The sequence below is a fragment of the Thamnophis sirtalis genome, unplaced genomic scaffold, assembly GCF_051295495.1.
Source record: "Thamnophis sirtalis isolate CommonGarterSnake01/CBP01778 unplaced genomic scaffold, rThaSir2_p1.2 scaffold_3, whole genome shotgun sequence".
Lineage (NCBI taxonomy): Eukaryota > Metazoa > Chordata > Lepidosauria > Squamata > Natricidae > Thamnophis > Thamnophis sirtalis.
In genome coordinates, this window is record NW_028261383.1 from 153,262,826 (window position 1) to 153,280,910 (window position 18,085).

Consider the following 18,085-nt stretch of genomic DNA (forward strand, 5'->3'; position numbering starts at 1 on the left):
AATAGCAATAGCACTTAGACTTATATACCGCTTCATAGTACTTTACAACCCTCTTTAAGCAGTTTACAGTCAGTCTATTGCTCCCAATAACCTCGGTCCTTATTTTACGAGACCACGGACGGATGGAAGGCTGAGTCAACCTTGAGCCGCTCAGAATTCACCAGGAGCAATTCATGCCGCATTACTTTTTAATGGGCCTTGCTTGAATCCTCTGAGGGATGGTTTATTAGTCCATTTCCTGAGGCAGTACTAACCTCCAGTCATGGCAAAAAGCACAAACGTGACAGGAAAGAAGAAGCCAAAAGCCAAGGTGAAGAGGTATTCATGGATAACCGCTGACAAAAGGAAGACCATGAACATAGCTCCAGCTCGGGCTCTCCCTCCTATCAGCTGGAAGAGAAGGAGCACAAGTGAATTATAGACCTCATCCTGGTGTTCACCAATAAACAATGAAGACAGGCATAGAGAAATTACACAGAGAAGGTGTACTTTAGGGGGTAATATAGGGTGAGTTTGGTAACCTTGTCAGCCCTTTCAGGTAATCCAGACAGTAAAACCAATAATAGTACTTTTATTGCAAAGTTACAGAAATAGAATCTTGCAAGGCTGAAAGCGCTTCCCCCCTTCCTGACCTTTATTTTCTGAGCCACAAGGAAGAATCCCTCCTGAGATGTTATTCTACCCGCAATCCTGCTCTGAGCTGAGACATCTCCTTTTGACCATTGCCCTGGCTGCAGTTCTTCCTCCTGCCCCCAAAGATTATTCTCACAGTCCATTACGGCCTTACCTACCCACAGAAAATCTTGATAAATATAGCAGTACAGCCAATCGTGTACAATCCCATTCCATGACCGAAAAAATGCCGAGAATGATGTGGAATTCCACCAGTCCTTGAAAGGAAGAATGAAATAAAGAGCATGAAAAACACAGAAATGCGGGGAAGAAGGCGGGGCTTAGCAGTGAGAAGACGGAGTTTCAGGCCATTCCTGAAATTCCCCTATTCCGGAGGAATTGGACAGGTCGTTTTCGATCCTAGCTGTCCTGAAGAGACAGTGAAGGTTTGGGGAGATCCAGTGACCTCAGAGACATTCGCAGGTCTCGGGGGGGGGGGGCTCGGAATTCAACCCCTTTTGCCAACCCTTTCTGGATTAGCTGTATGCTAACCGAAACTGCAGGTAGCCCCTAAGAATGGTAGAAGTGATTTCAACTGGTAAGCTGATTTTATTACTCAAAGAGAGACGGTCCACATTAAAATCTAAGCTAATTGAAACCAAAGAACAGAAGAATCTAGCGGCGAATTGGTTTTTTTTTAATGGATTTATGGCTGGTGGTTACCCTATTTCTTAAATGTTTTGAATGCTGTTTACGTGGATAAAGGAAAGTTTACTTTACTTCAACACTCCCTCAGGCTCTCCTTAAGTGGGCTGTAAACCAATTTACTATAATTTGGCTTCTTATAACTTGACACTTTTACTGCTTGGCTGTGTTGGTCTAAGATCAGATAAGATTGCATAGCTCCCAGTGTGTCCTTACTTGCAAATATCTTCTGCGTCACATCATGGCGTCTATACTTGCTTCAAGTGATTCGTTTCAAATGATTTTTTCCGCTTTTCAAAAGTTGTTTGATACATATGAAAAATCTGAAAAAAAAACTGGACTATCTGTTGTTTTTAACATTAAAATATGAAGGAAAGAGTGAGAACGTTGAATGTTTGAGTGCTCCTGAAATTCAAATGAAGAATGTCAGAAAGGAAGTCTCTCAACTTGCTGACACGTCGGGCATCTGGTCTACTTCGGAGGCAGAAAGAGAAAGAGATGCAACGCTTGAAAGAGGGGCAGCCATACAGAAAATTTATCTCAAAAGACAGATTGCAGGAGGAATGAGAAGCATCAAAGAATCTATACTTTATGAAACATTATTTGCAGAATTTTCGATACCACCCTTGAAAATCAAAGACAAATTGAGTGGAACAAGCCAAGGACAACGTTATTACACCAGAGGCACCCTAAGCAAAAAGGTGCGAAGATATTTCTGTTTGGACTTGCTTATAAAAACGTTTGGGGAACTTGTTTTAAGAATGGCAATAGGACTAAGGAAGTTTTGCTATTGGAGAGACATAGGCTGATAGATTGAAGAATGCAACTGAAAATTAGCTAAATCCAATTACTCTTATTTGTAATAGATATAGCTGAATAATAATTGATATTGATAGTAATGTATATAATGTGGAGTTGATATGATAAATAATAATTGGATATGAGAAAGGAAGGTTGGAAATATTTTTGGATTATATGCAAAGGGTATTAATCACAATAATTATCACTATTAAAAAATAAAATAAAATATATACAGTTAAATGTTAATTAATATGGGGAAAATGTTATGATATATGATATAACTACATAAAGAAGGGAGAATGATAATAAACTATACTGCATGGAAGATGGAATATTTGGTATTAAATATTATGGATGTTCAGCTAAAATAGGATATGAGGATTTGATGTTAATAGAGGATTTTACAAACAAGTAAATGAAATGTCAGCAGGTGTTATGGATTAATTCTTTGGCATAGTCAAGGATGAAGGATGTTTAAATAACTGTAGTCAACTAAAAGTGGAGGTATAATGATGTTAATATGGTAAACATTTGAGTTAAGATATTTGAATTAATATGAATTAATGGAAGAGATGCACCAAAACATGTTGTAACCAGCTGATATACTTTTTAAAAATATAATATATACCTGTGTTCTTTTTTTTGTTTTTGTTTTTGTTTTTGTTTTTTGTTTTGTTTTTTCTTCCCTGCCTTGTTTTTTGTTCTTTTTGTCTTTTTTATTTTTATTTTTTTCTTTTCCCACTGGTGTGGGCATGTATTGTTTAAGATTATTATTCTTACTAATATTTTTAAATAATAATTACAGTCAAATGAAAATGGATATATGATGATGGTGATATGTATGAATATTTGAGTTAAAATGCTCGAGTTAACATGAGTTATGTTTGTTGACTGTGGAGGAGATGCACGAAAGTTTATTTGTGACCGACTGACACACTTCCTATAGCATGTAAAGAAAGATGTTGTACTTGTTTTAAATTAAAAATTAAAATATTTTTTAATTAAAAAAAACAACAACACAGAAATGCCAGGCTTCAAACGGGAACATCACTGTATTTTGGCAAGGAAAGAGACAATCCACTCTAGATTGTCTGTTACAGGTAGTCCTTGAGTTACAAGGACAGTCGTTGATTAGAATTTCCATCACTAAGTCAGTAGGGAAACCAGTGGGAAATTGCAACTGCCAACCAGGCCTCCTATAGTCCCTAAACATACATGTTTCTACAGGTGGTCTTCATTTAGTGACCACAATTGGGAGCAGCAACAAGGTTGTTAAGTAGTTGTTAAGTTACGTTATTTATTTGCCTAATATATTGTTGAATTTACAGAGCTACCTATCTCACCTAAAGTGACTGCAGTGCCATATGATAAAAGCAAAAATTGAAATATTTTACAAGCCCATTAAAACAATTAGTAGGGAAAAAACATGTTTGCAATCTTAGTTCTACTGTCCTTCACTTTAGAGACCTGCAGAGGTTGTAAATGTAAGGATTAATCATAACTTTATCATCATAGTTGTAAGTGCACCCAGTTGCTAAATGAGGGACCACCTGTATTTATTACTTTGATTACAAGCAATCGGATAGTTCAGTGTCATTTTCTTCAGTAGAGTTGTTTAGGCAGGTTGAAGTTTGCTTTTCTTTCAGAGCCATAACCTCTCAGACTCTTTCCAAAGTTTTTCAAACTGTTCTTCATGGCCAATGGACCATTCAAGTATATCCATGAGATGCAGAAATGGACAGACTGACATTAAAGATAAAAGAAAGAAGAAGATACAGAGTATTTTTGAACATGGGGTATGTTTTATAAAAGGTTGGATAATAGACGTAGAAATTAGGAACTGGAAAAGTATTATTACGTACGCAAATTGACCCAGTCAATACACTGTTCACAAAGCTCTTTTGTATGTTAAATGAAAATGTATAAATAAACTGTTAAAAATAGTATCTCCATGAGGAATGAAATCCAGATGTCCTATATCATTCTTGCCCTCCACCCCCCTTGTCATCACCTTGTAGAAAGAACGGTCCGCAAAGTGCAGGATCTCAGCAAATATGTTTTGCCAGCAGTCCTGGAAGAAATAGAAGACCACGAATAGAAATGATATCCCTGAATGAGAGAGGTAAAGAAATACATTAATTTTTCCCACTTTCAGGAGAAGGAAGAGATTAAAAATTCAATTATTGTTACAGATTTAAGAAAGACAATTGCAAATCAGGTTAGACTTTTAGGCTAATATCCTAATGGAATGTCTATAGAGATTCTCAATCATCCAGGTCATCATTGTCCCAAAGGCCTTTAGAAAAGGCAACTTGACTTTCTGGGGTTTTTCCTTAAAAATGTTTCACTTCTCATCGGAGAAGCTTCTTCAGTTCTGAAAATGAACTAAGAATCTTCTTGGATGAGAAATAAAGCTTTCACAGAAAAAAACCCAAGAAAGTCCAACTGACTTTTTAAAAGTACTTTGGGCATATCCAAGTGGAAGAAAAGCAGAATGGCTGGACTATGTTATTTTTTTAGTTTCCATTGTTAGGAACTACCTTGATTATGGCCATTTGCAGTCATGATGGTGATGAAAAACCTACTTTTGCAACCAACCCTACATTTATAACCTTCAAAGGTTGGCAAAACCAAAGAAAGCTGAAGTAATCTCACCACACAGTTATGGTATTACTTAGCAACCATTTTACTTTCAAGTTCCTGGTTCCAACTGTGGTCACTAAACAAGGACTAAAGTACCATGGCACTGTATGACTTGAGAAGATCTCTTTTAGTGTGATATACACCTGTTTTTAAGGTTATAACCCTGCATTGTCAAAGATTTAGACACCTACACATTGATGCCATTCAGCTGGTGTCCAAATGGAGTCAGAGACACTGACACGAACTTGCAGTTTTATATACTAATTAGCAACCACTTCACTCAATGTTCATATTGGTGGTCCCAACTGTGGTCACTAAACAAGGATTAAAGTACCGTGGCACTGTATGACTGGAGAAGATCACTTTTAGTGTGATATACACCTGCTTTTAACAAAGGCTGTAGCCTACATTGTCTAAGATTTAGACACCTGCAAATTGATGTGTGAGTCCACCATTATTACTGTTGGTGTTGGTCACAGTCAACCAGATTTTTTGACTGATTTTATGACCCTTTTGTCCACCTATTGAGTCCAAGGGATAGGCAAACGTTTGAGCGTGTTAAAGGTATTGTTGTAGGATATAAGTTGCTCCATGCAAAGCTGGCTTTTGCAATTGACTGACAGTTGTTTTGTCAACGTGGATGGTGTTCAAGTTGAACTCCAAGGAAGGATGATGGATTTGGGCAATGTTCAAAAGGGCATATAGTGCAGAGGTGTTATTCAGCAGGTTCTGACCAGTTCTGGAGAACCCGCAGCAGAAATTTTAAGTAGTTTGGAGAATGGGTATATACCACTTCTGACTTGCCCCAACCCCATCTATTCTCTGCCTCCTGACTCCCAGCTAATCAGGAAGAAATGGAGATTTTACACTAACCTTTTCCTGCCACATCCACTAAGCCATGCCCACCAAGCCATACCACGCCCCCCAAGCCATGGCCACAGAACTGCTAGTAAATTTTTTTTGCATCCCACCACTGATATAGAGCATGGCACTTGGAGAATAATTAAGGCAAAAGCAGAAGAAAAGAGTAAATATCTGCAGGTTGCGAAAGCACTTTTACAGGAAACAGAATCATTCAACAATGAATTCATAAAGACTTCTTTGCTTGACTTTTGATCTATTTCACATACTTTCATCATGAATAAAACAAGCAGCCTGCCAGACCTACACCATCATTTTCTGTAGCAGTTACATATAGGCCAAAATCATAAATATTTTGGCTTGTTGTATGAAGTAACTATTTATCTATTAAATATATATGCTGTGCCTCGTTATCCAAAATAACTCTGGATGGCTGTGTACCACTTAGCTGATACATATAGTCCTGGTCGTATGACCACAATTGAGTCCAAAATTTGTATTGCTAAATGAGACCATTTTACGACTGCCCCCATTTTACGACTTTTCCCACCAGTATTGATGGCATGTATTTTGATCATGTGACCATGGGAATGCTGCAATGATCGTAACTGAAAAACGTTTATAAGTCCCTTTTTCAGTTCTGTCGAAGGTCACTAAACAAATGGTTGTATGTTGAGAACTACCTGTAGTATGTCTCTCTTCACTTTCTCTAAAATGTGATAAATCATCCTGATTGTGTTTGAGGCTCTCCTGTTTCTTCTACAGATGAGGTCAACATCCCAATTGCGTAGCATTACTGCTTAATCCCATTAAACAAACGAAATCACAATTGTTTCCACATACCGGGTATAACTGAATCAAAGATGGAGAGCAGCAGGGTTTTGATGGTGAAAGGCTGCTTATGCATGTTGCTCAAGTTGGGGATGAAATAGTATTTCAGAAGGAAATTCACAAAATATATACCAGCCAAGAACTGTGGAACAGAGAAAAAACTCTACCTTAGCGACCTACTGGCATCTCCATGTTGTTCTGGCAAGGCATACAGGTTGTCAGCTCTCAACTATGACTAAGAGAATCGTTCTTCTGGTCTATGATCTCAGAAGCTGGATTTGGCTGCCATTTTAATATCCTACAAAACCCAAATACTGTCCTCCAACACCAGCCCCTCTTCTGTTTAATTTTAGTCAATCTGTCATAGATTTCTGCACTACACACATCCTGAATGGTTCTAAGTTCCACCAACTCTGCTCTCTTCCAACCCCCCTTTTCCTTTCCTTTTCCTGTGGGAGATATTTGAAAATACGTACATTGTGTCTAAAGCTTTAAATTGAACATCTCTTAGGAAAGTGAACTGATTTGCATCAAGTATGTCTCAGGAGAAATGTTATAACTCATTCACTCAAGGCTACAGAACTCTGGGAAATTTAAATGGTGGCCTTTGGTCACCCAGGGCTTCTTAAAATAGTATTGTTGGTATTTAATCCCTTGGCCAGCTAAGACACCTTAGGGTTACCAGTCTAGCTGAGTCTTGTGCAAAAATCCAATAGTCCCCAAGCACATTTCTAATTCACAGAGAGGCCAGAAAAAGCCATCCGTCAATGAAAACTTAATGTGTTTCTCTCACCTCAACCAGTTTTCGGATGACATAACTCCAGCGGATGTATGGATCTCTATAAGGAAAGGAGCAGGGATTGAGTTGAGATATAACAGAGTAGTTCCCTTTTCTTGGAAAATACAATGGTTACAAGGTTGCTCTGGGGGCATGAACTGTATCTCCTGAAGCCCATTTTGCCCATTCCTTTTCTCACAGAGCTGAGAAACCAGGGAGCCCAAAAACACAATATGCAAGGAGTTACCTTGGATAGCTCATTCTGTAGATCAAAGTTGGGCAGAAGAGAAAATATAAGTAGGTTGAGAATTCAGGACAGCTTATCTTCCCTGGAGTGGGAGGGAAAGAAGCAAAGGAATGGTTGAAACTTCAGCTGCACTGAAGAAATAGTTGCCCTGGAGCTTCCATGTTGCTCAAGTGGAAATTAAGCAAAGCTTAATCTGTACATGACGATAGCAATAGCAATAACAATTATTCTTACAGTATATATAGCTTCATAAAGCTTTACAGCCGTCTCTTACAGAGTCAGCATATTGTCCCCAACAATCTGGGTCCTCATTTTACGAACCTTGGAAGAATGGAAGATAAACCTTGAGCTGGTGAGAATCAAACATCTAGCATTTGATAGAATCTGCCTGCAATGCTGCATTCTAAACACTGTGCCACCACAGCTCTTCTTATTAGCATATTTCTTATGTAGAAAAAATAGCTTATGATACATTTCATGTACAAAAAGTAGTTAAGTTGTGATACAGGATGCAGAATTCAGCTTTCTGAAAATCTGCCTCCATTGGTATACAAAAGCAACAAACAAGGAATTCCATGTATTCACAAGGATTAATCACCTATATTCTGCAGTTTTTTCTGCAAAATAAAGGCTGGCAAATAGGAGAAATTGTGATTTGTGAGGAATTTGGAGAAATATACTTGACCCAGGCAAGAGGTTTCCTTTGCTTTGCTTCCATATTACTTTTCTTAGTATTTTGCAACACTTAAAATCTACTTACAACATCTACCAAATCACTGATAGGCAAATAGAAAGTGTAATCCAATTCTTTCATAGGTTGAGAAAGTCTGTGATAGCAATCAGCATGTGGAAGCCAATGGTTACATGATTATCTTATGCTACAACTCAGATGCTGCAATTGGTGGAAAATCAGTTTGGGGACTATGAGGGTGACTTGTAGCTATCGTAATCAGCACTAAGAATCTCCAAGTCAACTCACCAACTTGGTTCCTAGCGTGGAGAAGAGGAGGCATCGATTCTCGCAGAAATGAGTAGCTTTTCATCAGGAACCGGATCTATGCCAGACAGGGGAACGAGCAAGGAAACAGCGTGAAGTTGAGTCATGTTGTTCCCATGTTCCCATGGTGGATCCTATGGATCCCATGGTGCTCCCCACTCTGTCTGTCTAGACTTTTCAGACGGAAATGGCCCCTGCTTACTCACTTGGCTAACTGTAAGCTATACTATCTTTCTACTCAACATCTTGCTTGTATGAAATCTGCTTTTATTCTAGCTAGCAAGAAGAACATATATTTGAGGCCATGGCAAGTGCTACTGTCACCATTTATATATGACATAACATGACGATGTCTGCTAAGGACCATATCTTCTGTCACAAGACTTTTAAAAATGTACTGTATATCTTCTTCAGGGCAATGTATAGGGAAGTATGTATCTTTAACCTGGCCTATCCTTAATGACTCTATTTGGGGTTTGTCTAGGCCGTTCAGAGGATACCAGCAGTGGTGGGATTCAAATAATTTAGCAACCGGTTCTCTGCCCTAATGATTTCTTCCAACAACCAGTTCACCAAACTGCTCAGAAAGTAAACAACTGATTCTCCTGAAGTGGTTTGAACTGGCTGAATCCCACCACCGGATGCCAGACAGGAGAAAGCTACCTAAACCTGGAGTGAGGTTGGCATGTCTTCTCTGTACAATGGCAAATATATGGCCTGTGTATGGAAGTATACATTTATGCTACAGGGGGCCTTTCTAGCGCTTGCTACTATCTTTACGTTTCACACTGAGATGTCCTGAGGCAACTAGAATTCCTTCATAATTCCAACTTCACTTCAAATGTCAACCTTAGCGTCTCCCATTTCTGTTTAAGAACTCCTTTCCCCTGTACCCACTTTCTTTGTGCTGCCCCAATGCCATACCTGCTCAAAGAGGACAATTTTACGGGAGGCAATTCCCAAATTACAGTAGACAGCAATGTAGACGGGGAAGAATCCCAGCACTGCAGCATGGCAGAGCAGCACCAGGAACACCAAGGTGGCCGTCAAGAGGTTGGGGAACCTGGTCATCTTCAAGCAGCCTGACCACATTTGCAGGGCCTGATAGGGCACAAATAAGGTGTAGAGGAACATGCAGAGCCAGGCCAAGAGTGCTGTGGGCAGCTGTTGAAAGCCAATGATAAAGAGCTCGAAATCCAAAACAAGACTGTGGAAGAGAAAGAAGAAAAAGTATTCTAAGGATGCTGCCCAAAAGATGAGGATGTTTCAAGTGAAATAAGCAGTTTCTCTGGGTTATCCCCAATATTCAGTGGCATGACTGATGAAAAATGAAGGGGATTGGTCCTGCTATTTTGAGGAAGGAAACTCATGAAAGTTCCCATGAACTCTTCAAAATAGTCAGAACAGAGTTAAAATGACGGAAAACCTACCTCCAACTGAAAAAATTACGATCAGTTCCCCTCATTTGTTTCATAATCTTGTTTTGTTTCATAATCTTTGTTTCATAACCTTCATAATTTCAACTATTGCTCATCCTTAAATATTGGACCCACAAAAAGGTTCCTAGCAGAATTTAAATGGACCAGGAATAGAGGACGGCAAGGTTTTTTTGAAGGGTCTGTCATATTAGGAACATTACTCAACATTCCTATCAGAATAATGTCCAATCCTTTTTTTGTACATTCCCCTGAGCTTTCTACAGTTCATGTGGAGCTTAGGTAATTGTATAAGACATTTATTACCTGTAAATCTTCCATTTTGAAAATTCAAGGTGAAATACCTGGACTTTCCTCCTGATCTTATCCCCAGTGAAAGCTGAGAGATTGATCAACTAACCCAAAGTGACCCAATTAATCCCTGACTGTGAATGTGAGCTTGGCTCTCTGTCTTCTATTGGACTCCTTCCTTGATCTGCTTCATGCTTGTTCCAATACATGTTAGAATGTATTCCAACTACAGAATTAATCAGCCAGTAGATGGCAGTGTTTACTTAGCACCTATGGTTATAATCTATGGTTCTCTTATGTTCTGAGGAGAGTTTCCTGCAACAGTTGTGACAGTTGAAACCATTAAGCAGCAAGGCCCATAGTGACTATACACTGTACACTTTATTTGATCTGTATAGCTACATAACCATCCTCTGCTACCAATCTGTATGGCTGTATAATAACCCTCTGCCATTTCTATAGAATAAAGCAGAATTTCTAACAATGCTTCAGCTTCTACAGAACTGCTGGTGATTTCAAGGATTTGCCTATCATGGACATTTCCTTCTCCTTCTTTTCCTTTGAGGAATTATTTCATTTGTAAGGCTTCCAATTAAAAAGTGGCCCATGGCAGCATATTTTATGTAGCGAAGGAAGGACGACGCGGCAGCCAGGGTTCAACAAACAAAACTACTTTATTCTAAGCTGACAGCGATTCGAAGAACACAACGCGCGCCAAAGGTATTTATACGAAACAGTTAACCAATCACCGGCCGGGGACTAGGCAGCAACCGCTGACGTCAGTCCCTCGGCCAATCAACTATAACTCTAGGCCGGCAACACCCTCTGCAGCCTTTCAGCCAATCAGAAAGCAAGAGGCTGTTGCTGGCATCATGAATATTAATTGGGCATGAATACTTAACACCCCTTCCCCCCAGTTCTGCGCATGCCCGAAACGGAGCATGCGTAGTCTTGGAGGTATGCTGGGCGGCGCCGAACCCGCCCAGATCTTCTCATTGCAGGGGCAGTCGTCGGCGGAGGAGGACCTCCTCGTAGCTCCTCCCCAAAGGGAGTGGAGCTCCGAGGCACGCCATTTTGAAAAGGCCCAGAAGGCGGGCTCAACTGCAGAGGTAGGCTAGGCCGTGGGGCCGCGTCACAAGGCGTAGGAGGAACCCTCGGGGGAGTGTCCCCGGGGTTGTGATTGTAGGCCTGCGAGTTTCCTAGGACGGGTTGAGATGTTAGTTCGGCGTCCCTGCAGGTGGCGCTCTGGTAGGTAGGGCCTGGTGTGGCGAAGGCCCTTGTTTGCGGTCCCTCGGCTTGAGTGTTTTGTGGTTGGCACAGGTTGAGGCCTGGAGTGGCGAAGGCTTCCCATGGCAACCCCGGTATTGCGGTGTTGTCTTTCGGGGATTCCTGGCAGCCGGCCTGCGGCGGGAGACGCCTCCTTAGCTGATCCAGGTGGCGTCTCCATTGGGATCCGTCAGCCAATCGGATCCTAAAAGAACATGGGCCGGTCAGGGCAATGATAGAAGCTGGAACCCATCTCGGCTCCCCCGCAAAGGAACGGGCCCACACGGGATCCCCTAACTTAAACGAACGGGGAGGGAGAACCCCCAGATTGCTCGGCTGATCCCCTGAATAGAGCGGGTGAAGCCTATCCAGGGGAGTCCGCAGGCGCCGGCCCATCAAGAGCTCCGCGGGGCTTTTGTTGGTGGTTGGGCAGGGGGTGGAATGTTGGCTTAGCAGGTAAGCCGCCACCCTCGCCTGCCAGTCGCCCCGGTCCATGCGGCCCAGCGCCTCCTTCGCTGAGCGGACCGCCCGCTCCGCCCGGCCATTGCTAGCCGGGTGGTACGGGCTACGGGCGCGTGCCGGATCCCCTGCTCGGCCAAGAATTCCTGGAAAGTGGTGGACGTGAACTGGGGCCCGTTGTCCGAAACTATCACATCCGGCAACCCATGGGTTGCGAACAACTTTCGTAAGGCCCTAACCGTGCTCTCGGCTGTGGTAGAGCCCATCAGGACCAGCTCCACCCACCGGGAGTAGGCGTCCACCACAACCAGGAAGTTCTGGCCGTGGAAGGGACCAGCGAAGTCGATGTGGAGGCGGGACCATGGGCCTCTCGGAGCCTCCCACTCGCGAGCAGGCCCGGTGGGGGGGTTGGGTCTGGACACTTGACAAGTCGTGCAGCGGCCTACATAGGCCGCTATCTCTGTGTCCAGCAAGGGCCACCAGACATAGCTACGGGCCAACGCCTTCATCCGCGCTATGCCCGGGTGGTCCTTGTGGAGCAGATCCAGAACTTGTGGCCGAAGCGCGGCGGGGATCAGCACCCGATCCCCCCAGACGAGACAACCCCCGTGGAGAGAGATTTCCGCCTGGCGATTTTTAAAGGGCCGAAAGCCCTCTGCCACTTTGTCTGTTGGCCATCCCCTCAAAACCCAGGAAGCGACCTGGGAGAGGATTGGATCGGCCTTCGTGTGGGCCGCAACGTCTGCGGCCGAGATTGGAAAGCCGGAGGAGGCAATGGAGAGGACGGAGAGGGCTGGCACGGGGGCGGTGTCCGTCTCCGGCAGCGGGCAACGGCTTAGGGCATCCGCATGCCCCAGCTGCTTGCCAGGACGGTAGAGCAGCGTATAGGAATACGCTGCGAGGAACTCCGTCCAGCGAGTCATTCGGGGGGACAAGATGGCGGGGGTTGGCTTGTCACCCGCCAAAAGCCCAAGGAGCGGCTTATGGTCGGTGACAAGAGTAAAGTGCCGACCGTAGAGGTAGTCATGGAACCTCTTAATCCCGGACACTGCAGCCAGAGCCTCCTTGTCGATCTGGCTGTAGTTCCGCTCCGCCGAGGAGAGTGTCCGGGAATAAAAGGCCACAGGGGCCTCTGAGCCATTCGGGAGGACATGGCTCAGGACCGCCCCTAGACCAAACGGGGAGGCGTCACACGCCAACGTCAGAGGCATCCCGTCATGATACTGAATCAGGACTGCCGATGACGTCAGCGTCTCTTTGACAGCCGCGAACGCATGCGCTTCGCGGCTGCCCCAGCGCCAGGCCGCGGATCGGTCAAGCAACCGATGCAGCGGCTCGGCTAGTGACGCCTTGTGCGGAATAAAGGGGGCGTAGAAATTGAGCAGCCCTAGGAACGCCTGTAGCTCCGCCCTGGAGGTGGGAGCGGGGGCGTTCCTAATGGCAGCAATCTTGGACGGTGTAGGGTGAATGCCTTGGGCGTCTATTAAGAAGCCCAAGAATTCCACCCTAGGGACAGCAAATGAGCATTTGCTGCTCTTCAATTTCAATCCCGCGCCCCTGAAACGACTGAGGACCTTCCGCAATACATCGATGAGTTCTGAGTGGCTGGCTGCAGCGATCAGAACATCATCGAAATATGGCACAACCCCCGGTAGACCATGGAGCAGACGCTCCATGAGGCTCTGGAAGATCCCCGGGGCAACGGACACGCCGAATTGCAGGCGGCGGCAACGGAAAGCCCCACGATGGGTGACGATGGTCTGGGCAGCCGCCGCATCGTCATCCACCGGGAGCTGTTGATAGGCCTGCGCCATATCCAGTTTGGCAAAGATGCAACCCTGCCCCAAGGAGTGGAGCAGGTGTTGCACAACAGGGACTGGATAGGGGTTTGCCTGAAGGGCCAAGTTGATCGTCGACTTGTAGTCGGCGCAGATTCTCACCGAGCCATCCGGCTTGACCGGAAGGACTATGGGGGTCTCCCAGGGAGCGTGATCTACTGGCTCGATGACTCCCTGCGCCAAGAGCTTGTCAAGCTCGGCGTCAACCTTGGCCCTCAAGGCAAAAGGCACCCTGCGGGCTTTCAGCCGAATGGGAGCAATCTGGGGATCTAAACTAAGGGAGATGGGGGTTCCCTTGTAGCAGCCGAGCTGGCCATCGAAAACGTCAGCGAAGTCATTTAAGACGTCTTCCACTGAAGAGGGAATCACCCGGTGCACCCCCCCAATGGACAACCCCAGGGCCGGGAACCAATCAAGGCCGAGAAGGGCCGGCAGGGCGTTTTTTACAACAATGATTGGCAGCTCCCCATTAAAGTTGCCGTAACTAACTGAAATAGGGAAAGACCCCAGGACGGGAATCAATTTTCCCTGGTAGTCCCTCAGAAGCAAACGGGTTGGGGCTAACTTCGTTTGGGGCACAGTAGGGCAGAGGCGGGAGAACATGGCCCAGGACAGCAACGAACGGGAGGAGCCGGAGTCCACCTCCATTTGGCACGGCTGACCTGCCAGGTGGACATTGGCTGTTATCTTTCGGGCTCCGGCGGAGGCTTGGTTGATTGAGCTCTCCACTGCCTGCGGTGAGGACACATTGTGGCAGTCGTCTCCCCTGCGCGTTGGCCGCGGGGGCTGGCGGCGCGGCTGCGATTGGGGCCTTTCGCTGGCTTGGAAGAAGGCAGGGGCCGGCAAGGATGCTCGGCAGACTTGGGCAATGTGCCCCTGCCTCTGGCAACGGCGGCAGATAGCGTTCCGGAACTGACAGGTCTGGCGGTCGTGGCGGCCGCCGCAACTAAGGCAAGACGCCTTGGAGGTTTGCGGCGCGGCCGCTGATGTAGCCGGTTGTCTTCGCCGGGGTTGAGCTCGTACTAGGCCGACGTTGTCGGGCCCCGGGTCCTCGGGAGGCGGAAAGTCATCAAAGTCAATATCATGGATTTGGGAGGCCGGCGGAGTGAATGGAACGTGTCCTTGGGTCTGTGACGGCAGTTGTAGCCGCTCCAGATCAGCGGTGGACTGCTCAGAGAGCTCGGCTGCTCTGGCAATTTCCACCGCTTGTAGGAGAGTAATATCGTGGTAGCGGAACATGCGGCTTCTTAGATGGACGTCCCGCACTCCGCACACGAATTGCTCTACTAAGTTTTCCTCAAGATTCGAGAAATCACACTGGGACGCTACCGTGCGTAGGGCTTCCAAGAACTGGCTGATTGACTTTCCCGGCTTTTGCACTCGTCGGCGGAACGCAAAGCTGCGGGCTATTTTAGAAGGCGTCGGGGCATAGTGTCCCTTCAGTTTAGCCATCAGGTTGTCCCAACCTAGTTTATAAGCGGGTCTGGGAGCAGCCATAGCTCTGGCTGAGGCGAACATGGAAGGTTCGCAGCAGGATAAAAAAAAACTACATTTCTCCTCATCGGTTTGAGCCTGGTTCTTCGTGGCTATGAGATATGTCTCAAACCGCTCCATGAACCCTTCCCAGGATTCACCGGCGGAGCCGAACGGAGCGAAAGGCGGCAAAGGATTCATGTTAGCCAGGAGTTAGTAACAGGCTGAGGAGAGGAGGTTGTGACAGGAAAATTTTTTTTCCTCAGCGTTCGGTGCCGGCGCGACTTGCGGCTTGTGGCAGCTGGCTGATGGAACCTCTCTCTCTACCCTAGGCTACGCGGAATCGCGATCCCACCCTCGTCGCCAGTTTTATGTAGCGAAGGAAGGACGACGCGGCAGCCAGGGTTCAACAAACAAAACTACTTTATTCTAAGCTGACAGCGATTCGAAGAACACAACGCGCGCCAAAGGTATTTATACGAAACAGTTAACCAATCACCGGCCGGGGACTAGGCAGCAACCGCTGACGTCAGTCCCTCGGCCAATCAACTATAACTCTAGGCCGGCAACACCCTCTGCAGCCTTTCAGCCAATCAGAAAGCAAGAGGCTGTTGCTGGCATCATGAATATTAATTGGGCATGAATACTTAACAGCATACAGCATTAAAAACAAATAAATATTACAGTGAGCAGAATGGCCAAAAGGCGGGAATGATGCCAGAACCAGATTTTTCATAGGCCGATGGAGACTTCCCATGAATGAAGGCAAAAATACGTATCCCAGGATAATGTTGGGGGATTCAATCAGAGTCAATTGCCGGGACTGGAGGTTTGATCTTCCAAGCTTCAGACTCGTGCTGGAGCAAATCCTCAGGGAACTCCTCTCTCACCTGAATGTTTGTTGGTTTGTTTTCCAGGTCTTTCAAGGTGTGTTGCTCCATTGGACAGAACTGATAGTTTGGTTTGTGTGCAATCAGTATTGCCAATACTTTTGCCTAATTAATGGCATGTTTTTCTGGCTCTTGTATCTCTGATCTGTTGAATATAGAGTCTAATGCTCCTATCAATTCTCTTAGGGCGGATTGAGAGAGAAGTTCCCTGAAGATGGGCTCCAGCACGAGTCCAAAACTCGGAAGACTAAACCTCTGGTCCCGATGACTAACCCTGATTAGATCCTTATGTTTTTCCTTCCTATGGCTACTGGATCTGGATTACAAAAATCCATCTGAAATATAGGTGACACAGCAAATATTTTTATATCTCCCTGCCACCATCACATGGTCATTTGTATTTTTTCATATCCCATCCTCTCCAAAAGGATTAGTTTCCTTCATGTAATATCTTTCACTGTTCCTATTTTCTACATTTTCCCATTCCTGTATTAATAGTAAATTTAGCCTGCTTTTCTTAAAGTCAATCAGTCAATTAATCAATTTATTTATTGTTTGACCACTGGTCAAATGGAATGGAATATAGTACAAATACAAATCATGACAACAAATGGCAGTTGCATACAATGTGAAACAACGCATATGCTCAGCCATGAACACGTCCATAGAAAGATCCAAAAGGTAACAAGATTCATTCAGAAGAAGGAGTAGAAGAAGTGTATCTGTGTAACTAGATGATTAGCATAGAGGAGTGTATTTGGATGCCTAGCAAAGGTGGCACCAATGGATGCATTTCTCACTTAGGTTTAATCTCTAGGCAGGCATAGGAGGGTCCCAAGTGTTACTGTTTAACAGGAGCACAAAGACAAGGAGAAGAACAAATTCCATTTTTTTTCAGCTAATAGATGAACAGTGACAAATGGGAGGAGATGCACCAGGGTCAAACTGCCTGCAAGGCCTCAAGGATGTTAAACTTTGGATGGGACCTAAGTTTAAAGATTAGGTAAATGTGCTTTTAGGATTACTACTGTGTTCCTTAGCATAAAACAAATAGCATCATATCCCACATTCTCCCCAGAATTAGCATACATCAGAGGACAGCCTTTCTATCCTGCCCCCTTTTCTGAATCATACCGTCCTTCATCGATGGAATCCACAGTGATTTGTTTGAGGACAAAGATACAGAGCACGGCCACAAATATGTGATGGATTCTGCGGAAATATTCCACCTCCAGCAACGTGCTGCAAAAGAGAGACAAGTTGCCAGCAAGTAAGTAACAGAAGTTGGGAAAGATGGGCATCTGGAGATCATTGGACAAAAACTGGGAACCAAAGATTTTCATTTAGTGTTCTGTGCAAAAACTTGTAGTTTCACTTGTACAAAAGAAATAATATTCAAGTGGCTGGGGGGAAAATGTTCCATCTCTTATTTCTTCTAATATGCTAATAATAACTTTTTGTAGTATTGTGCTAATCAACCTAATCCTTTCAAAAATACTCTATTTTGTTTCCCATCAAAATACTCTATTTTGTTTCCCATCAAAATACTCTATTTTGTTTCCTATTTTGTATCTATTCTTTTTATACTCTCCTGGCACCCACCAAAGACTCTCAGCATTGTGTGGCTATGGAACAAACCTTATTGGGCTGTTTCCAATTCTTGTTCTTCATCAACAGTGGAAAATCAGTTATTTGCCCAAGGCCACCTTTATAACCTGAGGCCTTAGAGAGCCGGCTACTTTGCACATTGTCCCTCTGACTAAGTCTTTTTTTTAAAAAAAGTATTTGTTATTTTCAAAACAAACACAACACAAAGAATCCTCCTTCTTTACATACTGTAGAAAGTGTATCAGTTGGTTACAAAAGACTTTCGTGCATCTCTTCCACAGTCATCAACCATAATTCATATTAATTCAAGTATTTTAACTCAAGATATATTTATACATATTACCATCAT

The 18,085-nt window shown here is 44.4% G+C and overlaps 1 protein-coding gene across 1 annotated transcript in view; it reads right to left on the reverse strand.

The window, feature by feature from the left end:
* Window positions 1-18,085, reverse strand: part of LOC148048262 (sterol O-acyltransferase 2-like) — a 33,323-nt gene that overhangs the window by 14,793 nt on the left and 445 nt on the right. Inside the window, exons 2-10 of the mRNA XM_087708267.1 lie at window positions 17,263-17,370; window positions 9,400-9,682; window positions 8,458-8,533; window positions 7,479-7,560; window positions 7,247-7,292; window positions 6,466-6,595; window positions 4,130-4,227; window positions 792-890; window positions 255-390 (exon numbers count right to left, since the gene is read on the reverse strand). Coding sequence (XP_087564393.1) covers window positions 255-390; window positions 792-890; window positions 4,130-4,227; window positions 6,466-6,595; window positions 7,247-7,292; window positions 7,479-7,560; window positions 8,458-8,533; window positions 9,400-9,682; window positions 17,263-17,370 — 1,058 coding nt within the window. The remainder of the gene's footprint in view (window positions 1-254; window positions 391-791; window positions 891-4,129; window positions 4,228-6,465; window positions 6,596-7,246; window positions 7,293-7,478; window positions 7,561-8,457; window positions 8,534-9,399; window positions 9,683-17,262; window positions 17,371-18,085) is intronic.